The sequence below is a fragment of the Patiria miniata genome, unplaced genomic scaffold (assembly GCF_015706575.1).
Source record: "Patiria miniata isolate m_02_andy unplaced genomic scaffold, ASM1570657v1 HiC_scaffold_1, whole genome shotgun sequence".
In the NCBI taxonomy this organism is placed as follows: domain Eukaryota; kingdom Metazoa; phylum Echinodermata; class Asteroidea; order Valvatida; family Asterinidae; genus Patiria; species Patiria miniata.
The window spans coordinates 23,831,749-23,843,937 of NW_024037047.1; the positions used below are offsets into that span (position 1 = coordinate 23,831,749).

The 12,189-nt window shown below is 39.5% G+C and overlaps 1 protein-coding gene across 1 annotated transcript in view; it reads left to right on the forward strand.

Annotated features, from left to right (window-relative positions):
• The window catches only part of LOC119726174, a 49,668-nt gene that overhangs the window by 18,254 nt on the left and 19,225 nt on the right, over window positions 1–12,189 (forward strand). Inside the window, exon 2 of the mRNA XM_038197786.1 lies at window positions 9,542–9,687. Within this exon, the coding sequence (XP_038053714.1) occupies window positions 9,585–9,687 (103 nt within the window). The 5' untranslated portion in view covers window positions 9,542–9,584. The remainder of the gene's footprint in view (window positions 1–9,541; window positions 9,688–12,189) is intronic.

Consider the following 12,189-nt stretch of genomic DNA (forward strand, 5'->3'; position numbering starts at 1 on the left):
CCGTGGCCAGCCATGCGAGCAGCCTCCCCACTCAACCTCTGGTCGATGCGATCATGATGAGGATTACATTCAAAATACAGGCTGGGGAAACATTTTCTAAAACCCGGCCCTGTGTCCGCTTTGGCTTTAACTAAAAGGATTTTCATCAAAAAGCTTTTAAAAGTTTTCCCACTCAGACCTTATAAACATGTTCTAACATTTGGCCGTATGTGCACATTTTCAGAAATCGACCCAATTACTAGCATGTATCTTCCATGAACATCAGGGACCATAAATCATGAAGTTTGTTTCTGAAACCCGAAGCCAGATGTACAGCCGCGGTTTCGAAAACCCTAAAGATACTAGCGACCACCTTAAGCACGCCTTCTATTGCCAACTACGCATCATGTTCATAAAAGCCCGACGATGTGTACTTTAGGGCGGATCCGAAAAGAAATGTAAAAACCTTGAATTTGAATGGTCACTATCGATCGTTTCATTAGTCGATAGCGTTTTGTTGATTGAGTATAATTATAAAGACAGGTTTGGGATCTCCTGTTACGGTAAACTCCAAATAATGAAAACAGAGTGCTTGCTTTGCGAACATGTATACACTTGAATCATTGATGGTTATGGCTCAACGTCAGTTAGAAAATATCAAACTGCCTACATTTCTTGTCGAATACTGACCTTGTTCAAATTTTACAAGAATTAACCAACAATTGAGGTAATTGTATACTACAGTTGGTGTGTAGAAAAACATTGCCCAACATTTATTTTGCCTACATTAATACGGTGTCTGGTATTGCGAGTTAACCTGATTTTTTTCGCATTTGGTTTAAGAAATTGAGAATGACAATTTTGGAACGGGAAAAATTGGCGTTCGGTTTCAGGAAATAGAAGTTTGCAGGAATCGCAAGGGCGGGTGGCAGATATCTAGCCGATGGAACACAAACATCCAGACAAATTGCTCGCTTGCATTTCCTCTCTCTTGGGGCACTATGATTCCACCCTCAGAAGTACAACAAAACAAGCAAACGGAATCAGTAATCACATCTGACAAGGTTGGGATGACGGAGGGTCCTAGAAACAAACGAAGTTAGAGTGTGTGATTCTTGTTGATTGCCCGTCCCGTGGGGGGAAACGGACGGGGTAATCGTCTGGAGACGAGTGGGGAAGATCAGAGCATACCGGCCGGCGGTTGTTATACCCGCGTCAGTTCTTAGAAGTACCTGATGAACTTAGGTGAACAAGTGTCTTTGGCAGTGACCAATCAGAACAAGCCATCAATTCGACCACGGAGGCCCCCTTCAATGGCGTTAGCATCGTGCTAGCTATTGTTCAGATAATCAGTCACGGACAGTAGCTTTGCATAACAACACTAGTGGTTTCTCCATTAAAGGGGGCCTCCTGACGAGAGTACGGGGATCACGTGTACGCACGTGTCACTTTGAGTAGCGGACTAGTTTTATGATGTAAATCAGAAAATTAATAAAACAAATTAGGTGGAATTGATACTTGAATCTGTTGCAAATATGGACCCGAAAGCAAAGGAGGAACACGTCTTCGCGCCCAACCCTGCGTAATGTTGAGTCCCATTTTGAATGTGTGTACTCATAAACATTCCGGTTAATAAAAAAAAAGTATTTTAACTTGGATATAGATCCGCAAAAATCTAATGTCTTAACCTACCTTTGTTTTGTATTTGAAAGAATACATTTGGCATATACAATAAAAATGTTTTTGTTTCTCTCGGGTCTGTTGATCATTAACTTGATCAGAACAACAAGGATACGACTTCGTAAACAACCCCGAGGTTTTTTGAACCTCGACTCATTTTGGGATCGTAGCCTATCTGCAGAATCGTTTCGGCCTGTGCGCATGCGTGCATCCAATAATTAAATGTCTGTGCTAGTGTTGATCATAATTATAGCTTAGGAATTCCGAGGCTAGCGGAGCCACAATTCTACAGATGGGCCGAGATCTTACTCGTGTTTGAAAATGCCTATTAATTATAACCAAAGAAAATGGGGAGGCAAGTTCAAGAAACTGCAGATAACATTTCCCACAAATCTTACTTGTCTTAGATTGTTATTTCCAGCACCTGCTCCGCTCTAACCTACATGGGTGTATTTCGCCGTGTTGACTTTTCCCATCTCCTTGCGAGATTACAAGCGTGCGTGTCCCGTGCTGTGTACAGCATCACCTCTAGTTTTTTCCCTTCTTCTTCGTCTTCCTCTTCTTCTTCTAATTTTATTACCCGGGGCGCGCCCATCACCGCAACGATTATTGTAATGGATGGAATATCCCCCGGCGGTGTAAGTACTTTGGGAGTTCGTATCATCCGCGCGTGCAACGTCTGAAGGTGCATCAGCTTTTTAGCCAGTTGCCGAGAAAATAAATTATGTTTCTCTGATTCGACTGAGTCAACATCAGTGTTTTTAACCCTTTTTTAATGAAGGCACACAAAACAAAGTTAAAACTTTGAAACTGAATTTGGAGGCTAACGGAGATTGGGAAATAAACCGATATGCAAAGTCAAAGGTGTTAATATAGCCAGGTCACACCGAAGTGAGCAAACCTACTCATGCAGTACACACAATAGCCTACACAAATAAACTATTCAAAAAAAAATATAAAGTCAGATTTGGGTTGAAACATTCAACTCAGGTTAGATAATGTCTAGTTATTATTATACTAATGTGCCCTGAACGGGATTATAGTCTAAAGCCACAGTTTATTTTGCCATACACCCGCACCTCATATTCAATTAACACCATGAAACTTTACGGACCTCGACTTTGGAACAGCATCAGTCGATTCAAACGATCTTACAAACGAGCTCTTATATCTCTCATTATGTGACATAGTTTCTTTCTCATCTTTATTTACTCTCATTTTTTTTCTTTCTTCAACAGTTTATGTTTTGAATTGATTGTTTATCTTAAGTTATACCACCTTCTTCTGTTTTCGGAATTCATTTAGTGTTTTGTCTGTCCTTGTATATCTCTGTGTGGTGTTTTGGTCTTGTCCTAGTCATCTTGTTCTGTGTTTTTTTTTTGTACATGTTTAAAATAATATTTGTTAATGTTCTTCTATTAAAAGGCATTTCCATACAAGCCTCGGCTTCTTGAAAGTGCCTCCATGCCTTTATCTTGTACATATCATGCAATTAATATTTATCTATTTATTTCCACATGTATTTATCTGATGTCTTTTTGTGACATGCATTTAGCATTAAGTGTTACCAATAATTGTATTATTCTTGTGTCATAATTACTGTTGAAGGTATGGAAATAAATGGTCTGTTGAATTGAATTGAATTGTTTTCCTGAGCATTGCAAGCATCTTCGGTTAAGACGTTTTGTTTTTTGATCGTGCTGATATTGGTTATAGGTCTCATCTTATGATACAACAGACCTTATTCACGATAAAGCCATTTTCGATCGTATTCCCTGAATCTATTTTATACATTATAAACTGTTGAATTGGATGGTGCCAGACTAGTTCATGATTGGAGTGCGTTCCTAGCCTCGCTTCCAAACCTCAAGATTGTTTTTAAAGCATTACGGTGAGTTTAATCACATATTTAAAATCATTCATCAGAGCAGACTCGTATTCATTTGTCATGAACTTTTATTTCATTGCTTTTATTTCTACTCGCAAGCTCCAAAAATGAAGACTTTATACCTCCTTTTCAATTTAAAATGGCCGACTTGGGAATAAAGTCCATTTCAGGCGCCTGTTGATCAAATCAAATCCATTAAAATTTTCCATTATGGTACGAATGTTTTCAACGAGATCAAACTGACGCAAAGGTTGTATCTTTTCTCCTTTTCCCCTTAATTCCTTCCATTCATCCCTGTCGGCAATTTTGCTAAGTGCTTCAACGAAGACAATATGAGGAGATTTCAATCCGAACCGCCTTTGTATAGTAACACATCAAGATAATACAAAAAGAGTGGCGTTCATGAGTTTCATTGTGGGATTTTTTTTTCTCACATATGCATATTGCAAATGAATTATCTCCTTCCTCTTAGAGATTGTTTTATACACTAAAAATATCTGGCAATATCTTCATCGGTAGAAAAAAAAGGCGAAATTATGAGAAACAAATGAACCTCAAATGCACCTTTCCGTAAACAATTTTTTTTACTTCCTGTGGCCTCAGCCTTTTGTTTTCATCCATTGCATGTATTATCGCAAAGCGCCCCTGGGAGTTGGTTTTATTGAAGATCTTTCCTGGAGATTGGTCTTAAGATTGCGTGGTTCCGAAGTGTCTGGCCTACAGATAGGGTTGAACCTGTTGCTCAGAGTTTGAAATTTCCAGCTATTTCCTGCAGCATAAGAAAGGATGTCATGACTAAAATCTCAACATCGAGAGAAAAAAATATGAAAAAAATAGCTGAAAAATATTTGATTAAAAAAAATTATAAAATGAACAGGGTTGGACATAATTTAAAAACACAAACGATTCCGAAAAGTGAACTAATACAAGGAGTAACAAACTTAGCATTCAAAATGTATCTACCAAAATGATGATGTACGAAACACATTGTTCAAACATTACATTCAATGTGTGGACTTCCGAACAAAAGAGGTCCACATAAACCATGTAGCAGCGACAATGTTTGGACTTGCCCACGTCCACACAATGTTTCCCCCTCTCTGGAAAACCGGTTTAGAGGCATCATGTTGGTCGGGTTTGTCCGTGGCATAATGAAGAGAAACACTAAAGGGAATCATAGGGAAAAAATGGGTTGAAAGAGTTTTCACAGTGTGAGTAAATGATTTTTTTTTCACAGGTTTTTCTCAACTACACGAAAACAAAGGAATGTCCACACTGCGTATGCAACGTAAACATGTTTGTGTCCATGTGTAGTTCATGCACACCCTTCAGTTTCTAATATTACAAGGAAGTTAACAAGTTAAATAGAAAAGCAAAGAAGACAAACTATGACTGTAAACGCAGCGGTTTTTCATATGTTGTAGCATTTGATGTACACGACCTAACCCTTCATTTCCGCAAGGGTTCCTCAGGAAAGTTTCCAAGTCCCAAATACGTCAGAACCTCCGAGTTTGTTGCGAGGACAAGATATAACATGATAACAAAGCCCGCGGCAGATGTTGGCGTGCACATTAGTTGGATCAACGCCGCTTCTTTTGCATCATTGATTAAATTGAAGCATGGTATGTTTTAAACATCCAAATGAGCCTCATCAGTTCTGCGAAATACATAGCATTATTGCATTAAGTTGTCACATTGATGTAATATTATGTCATTTTGATTTTTGAATTGGATTACTAACGGTTGCAGACCAAGCATTTTAACGAAGAATACAGAGGAAAGTTTTCTGTTTGTAATAAGATAGGTTGGGGTGGGTGTGGCCTGTAGTGGTCCAAGATTTTGACTCTGGGGGCAGCGGTTTGAATTAAATTGATAGCCAAGTGTTGTGTCCGTAGGCCAGCCATGTTACCTTCTTTCGAACCTCCATTTTTACGTCTTGCTCAAATGGAATCAATACGAACAGTCGTTTTCATCCAAGTAATCTTTGCATAAACATGTAAAACCGAATGATATATCAAAGTGAAGAACAGAAAATGTTCTTCCTGTTCATTACGACTAGAGATTTTGTCTTTCAGACCTGTTTCGTCAGATTGGACGAATTTGTGAAGGTGTGTCATTTAGTTGACGTCAATTTCAGATCAGTCAATTTTTATGTCCTTTTGTTTTAACTCATAAGAGAAACTAGAGATTTATATTTAAGACCTGTTTCGACAGACTGGACGAATTTGTGAGGATGTGTAATTTAGTTCACGTCAATTTCAGGTCACTCAAATTGTATGGCCTTTTCCTTTACATCACAATTAATAGAACCGACTCAGTAGGTACTGTTGGTAAGAGAGTAATATCAATACAGGGATGGTAACAGAGTACTTTCTCGACAGAAAAGTCAACACGAACGGCTATAAACGCTTTGCCCCGTCGAGAAATTCATGGGGACAAGGCCGTACGATCCACGGTCAGATATTTAATGATATTGCGGGAGTTTGTATTTTTTCCTCTAGAGCCCGCAGACGGCATAATGTGTAAAACTGCAATTCTCTAGTCTCCAGGGAAATACATCTTTCGCATTTACAAGTTTTAGTTATTGTCATGGGAAACTCGGCGCGATGTAAGACTCACGTTAGTGGTTGCATTTTCCTAGCTTTAACTTTTTTTTCTCATCCAAAGTGCTCGTGAAAGATATAATGTACTTCACCATATCAGAAGGAGCGGCATCAATATTTGATGTGTTGTTGAAAAAACGGGGGGAAAATAAACAATAAGGGAGGAGTAACTATTGACGAAAGCTCGTACTTGGAGTGTTATTGGACACAGCGATATCAATTATTAAATCCGTTGAACGTTGAGAAGGATGATTTAATAGCGTGTGGGCTCGCCACAAATCGCAACGTGTAATGACACTACGCTGTCACAGCCCGGGAACTTTTAATAATGTTTATATTTGATTGGGGTGTATGTGTTTCGTTTGGTGAAGAGGACTGTAAATATGTCTTCGGAGTATTAAACGTCAAGGAGTGTTAGCTCAGCACTACAAGGGGAAGTGTTTGGCTACTTGAAGAATACATTGATATCGAAATCGTATCGGATGTCCTGAAGCTATAGGCCTTTGAATTCAATGGTGAATAATATACTGACTGGGATTCATCAGATCCGAATATTGTACACTGGTAAGGCATATGGGATCGTTTGCTTTTACCCCAAAAGTAACCCACCGAATTGTCACTAAAAATATTATACTTGGATTAAAGATCGTATACTAGTACTAAACACCCCGTGAAATTATTCCGTCTGGCTTGCTGTCATTTAGAAGAAATCAAAAAATCTAGGTGATTTCCAATGATCAGTCAATTGACTGATATTAGTTTTGGGGAAAAAAGAGAGTTAAGATGACAAAATCGTATTCAGTGATCAAAATAGTGTGCATGGTTTTTCCACTGCTTTCTCGAAAAGGTGTAATATCCACTGAGCTGAAACTTCAACAGGTTAGGTTTTGAACATTCTTCTTTGGATTTCGAGTAGTGTTATCATTGGAAACGAATAAAATGTGCGAAAATCAAATGATCCTTGATATGCCTTTAAATGTAACTATTTGCGTGCATGGGTGGAAGTCGCGAAGGGAGTCGTAAACGTACGGAAGACGGATAGTGCAAATCAATGAGTGTGAATACAGTTTTTTGGTGCGTGTGAAAATATTTTTTTGTACGGCGGCCGCCACTTATTATGTGGCGGCCGCCACATAAAGCCCGGTTCATACTTCACGCGAAAGCATGTGCGAAGCGAAATTCATGTCATCAACAATGGTGGACGTCACGAATTTTGCTTCGCTTTTGCTTTCGCGTGAAGTATGAACCGGGCTTAAGTCGTCATAATAAGTGGCGGCTGCTGTACAAAACAAATATTTTCACACTTTTTTTATGTGGCGGCCGCCACATATTATGTGGCGGCCGCCACATAATAAGTGGCGGCCGCTGTACAAAAAAAAAAAAAATTCACACGCACCAAAAAAATATATTCACACTCATTGAGTGGCACTATCCGTCTTCCGTATAAACGTCAATTTAGGAAGAACAATAAATTTTAGTGTTTGTTTGAAATGTCATCTTCTGCCCAATTTGTCAAAATGAATGGGTTTTTTTTGGGGGGGGGGAAGGGATGTTCAAATGAAGTTGGGGATATTTATTTATTTCTTATTTTAACTGGGAATATAAATAACGAAATTGCAAGGTTTTGTTAAACTTGGCGATTTTACGTAGATCCAAATGATTATCAAATATCGGTCCAAGCTTAATAACAAACTGTTGTACATTTTAAAGTTACTTAAATTTAAAAAAAAAGTCATGCATGCAATAATTTAAGGTGAGCTAGGTGCAACTGATTATCTGTCCCAAAAAAAACTTCCAAAGGGGGGTCGAAAGTTAAAATAGTTGGCTTTTAATTTCTGTATCGACGTTATTTCCTGTATAGCTTTTCAAAAACTGAAAGTGGTACTTTATACCAAGTTGATTTGTGTGTGTGGTGCTTTCAGTTAAACCTTGACAATAAGTGGGGAAATGCATTAGTCTTCTAGTGGTTTTGTGATTCACTTCATCAGTCTGTGGTTACTAATAAATGTTCTCATCTTCGTTTTTTTTATCGATTCTTCGGAAAAGATGCGTAATTTCCTGCGGTCAGTCAGAGTGTATATTTTATTTTTAGCCACCGTAGTGTGATCAGCATATGCCAACCTGCGTTTTGACGGTAAACTCACAATGATCGGTTGTACGGCAGAGTCCATAATTGCATTAACGGTAAAAATCAAAGTTATCGCTAATTAAATGCGAGGAGGTGAAGTCACAAATTTCAGTCCGTAAAAACAGGCGGCTCGAGATCCGTCAAAACGTGGGGGAAATTACCATTAAGAAAACCTGTCTGTTACTGACAAAATGACATTGTTGCGTCACGTTTCATTAAACATTCTCTGAGTTTGTTTCTTTGAACGCCCACCACTGAATGTCCATTTCGGTTGTGTACAAATCAGACGGTTGTATACTATATGAACCTAGCAAACCGTTGTGTCAACTGTTGTTTACACAACTTGTGTAAAACATTACACAACTTGTTAATTTTTTTTTACACAACTGGTTGCTAGGTTCATATAGTACACAACCGAAATAACAGTGGCATACAGTCAATGTATTAGCTTAATCAACGGGGATTGAACTGCAAAATGTCCACCAAGTCACCATATCATTTCCCTCGTAACAGCTTCAATATATAGATATGTTACTTCCTACACCCCTACCGTGAAGTGCTTATGACGGAGCACTCAATCTTTCTACGTACTATCCTGATAAAGAATCGTTAATAAGTACGATGTGCTCTATTTATTACACAAGCCAAAAAAATCAGCATGACGAATGTGCGACACATTTTCATCGATCACAAGTTGCTGTCAGAAAAGGAATATAGATTTCTGTTGCTGTTTTGTGATCAGAGATTGATGTAACCCCAAAAGAGAGACAAAACAAAATACCCACGAGTGCACATTTATGATAATTATGTTGGATCTTTCAATGCCTTTTGAGATGACTATAATCGCATGTGTGGTATCTTACAATGCCTCCCTCCCTAGATGACTAAAACCGCATCCGATGCACCGGTTCGGAGCACTAAACCGTTGGACAATCTTCACTTGAATCAAAGAGCAGTTTCATCTGCGGATTGTTTTTTTTTCTGAAATCAATAACGTCATAGTGCGAAGGCCAAGCGTTAAACAACACTCTGGACATTTTTTCTTCAACTTATTTTCTGTTTCCATCCTATCCCGGGAGGAAATGTGCGAACATGATCGAAAACTTTCCCCAAGTCCGCCGTAGAGGGCGCTGCCGCGCTTCCGGCACGGACGCCTGGCCCGTGCACATGTATAAAAGGTTGATTTATCCTGGCGCCACCCACGCACGGAGCGGGGAATTGCTGTATAAAGACCGTCTGACTCGATACCGTACTTTCTTTCAGGATACCTCGGCGACCGGTTGCTGTGTGGAGTTTGCGCGCGAAGATGGAGGGTTTTACCAAGTGCTGTCTGCTGGTGGTTCTGGCCGTGTGTTTCGGCAGTCTTTGCGTCATGGGCGGTGACGATCTGATCGGGCAAGGCTATAACGGTAAGTCGCCTTGATTTAATTGGTGTCCGTCTGATTGTTGGTCTGTTCGTCTACCAGGTTTCCTTGTCTGTTGGCCTGCGAAATTGTGTCTGATTGTTAAAAAAAAGTTAAGTTCTTGACTGCATGCGAAGCCGTGTTTGATCTTGCGGGGTTTTGGAAGAATCTAGTGGGGATCCCGGATGTTTTAAAAGGGTACAGGTGTTAAAGTCCAAGTAGTTTTCATAGGGATAGTTGAGAGACAAGGCCTAAATGGATGAACTGAGATATTTTTTCTTCCATATGCCATAACTTAACTACAGGAGGAGCCAAAAGTGAGATTTTGTCCAGTAAATGTGTACCGATTTCGTTCGACAGAGGAGTAGGTAGTCGCCAACTTGCCACCCCACCCCAACCCAAATCATAAATTCCTTTTTAAACATTTCATGATGTGTCACGGTTTCCCCATATTTTTGTCATCCATGAATCTGCCTCTCTCAAAAGGGTTCTTAAAACTTATCGTTGTCCGCATCATCTCGTCCATCTATAAAATGAAACTTCTGAAGTATTTCAATTTTTTTTTCTCAAGACCATTATCTGTCAAATAGAACCAGATGCTATCTCAGGTAATCCCTTACATTGTGTCCGAATTGATATGATCTTAAAGGCTTGTTTCACCAAAGACACGTCAGAAGCAGTGCGGCGTCCATCTTTCCCCTTTCTCTTCTGTTTTTCTTCTGAACTGTCGCCTGCTCGTCTCGTGAAGCAACCAACGAAGTGTCATTTTATCTCTCCAAAGATCTCCTTTCTTCATCACCCTGTATTTTTCTTTAGCCGCCCTGCCCGTTTAACACTAAACGAAAATCCCCACTCATGAAGCACCTGTTCCTTAGCAATCCGCATAGAATTCAATCCACGTTCTCCCTCTTACGTTCATTTTGCTTTTAAGCCTCTTTCCCCTCAACCCAGCCCCGTCTGTTCTCTTGCACGAACATGACCGCAAATCCTGGGGATAGAGGGATATATCGCCCCACTTTGTAACAGTATTGTAGTCCATCACAAGTCCCTGCAAGTCCATCACAAGTCCATCACTCGTTCATCAGTTTCATTCAAGTCAAACTAGCTATTCAAATGAACTGTAAAAAAAATATTCCTTTGTCTTTGTTCGTCCTTTACTTGCGACTGGCCTTATTGTAAAAGGAATTGTGAAAGGACTTGTGATGGACTGGACTATGACACCCAACAAAGGGGGATGGACCAATGAATCATCCACTCATGTTTTTGTACTGGACACACACAAACAATCATTGTAGCTGCTCAAAAATTAAAACTATACAGGGTGAGTAAAAAAAACGAAACCCAAATGTCGGGACCATTGTTTTAGTGAAGTTCTGCATGTAGCACTTTTAAAATCTAGGATAGAAAAGTCTAATTCATAAGCTTTCTGTTAGTAGAGGAATCATTCAAATCACTCATGTACTTTTTAAGTAACGGAGTTTTAAAACACAACCGCCGTTTTGGACAGAACTTTAAAACGGTGGTTGTGACTTTAAAACTCCGTAACTTAAAAAGTACACAAGTAATTGAAATGATTCTTGTACTAAAAGAAAGCTTATGAATTGGGCTATCATATCCTAGATTTTAAAAGTGCTACGTGCTGAACTTCACTAAATCATTCGGGTCTCGTTTTTTTTTTACTCACCTTGTATGTCAGTAATTAAGTTAGGGCGCTCATTTGTAGATTGTATTATTCATACAAGACTAGAGAGTACAGGGCCCATATATATACGGAGAGTTGTTTTGGATATAACCAAGCCTTGCCTAGAGTACGCAACGCTACATGGTAGTTTAGCACTAGGTCACTAACACAGTTTCTGTCATTTTCTGTCACTATCAACATGGACAATATGATACGCGCATGTGTACAAGTGCAAACACTCATCTTTACATTCACGAATCACGAACGCTGCAGCATCAGTCACATGGAATATGTTGTCTGTTAATTGAAATGTATATATATAAATTTGTGATTTTGCCTTTCTCAAGGCTTGATTTAATGTTTCCACAATCTCTCACTTTGCCCCCCCCCCGCCCCACCCCCTCCCTGAAATCGGTTGCTGACATGCCTCGAGTTAAATTTGAATACAATCTGGAACGCTGACTTAATTCAATGCTTTGCACGTTTTAACTCTGCATTCTCCCGACCAAAGAGACTGTTACTATATCACGTGATTCGGGGCAAGCCCTTATGCTAGCAACCCCAAGCTCCGGCATGGTCTGGTGTCTTTGTGCCATTCTCACCCATTGTGAACAATGTGTTGGTGCTGAGCGTCTCAAACCAAGAGCTTGCCCCGAATCATGTGATTAGCAACAGTGTATTTGATCTGGAGAATTCAAAGTTAAAATGTGCCAAGCATTCTGAGCAAGTCAGTGTACCAGATGTTTTTCGAATTTAAATCCCAAATGGTATAGGTTACTCGCAAATGGCTTATTCAAATGTATAAAACCACATTTACTGTTTTTGCT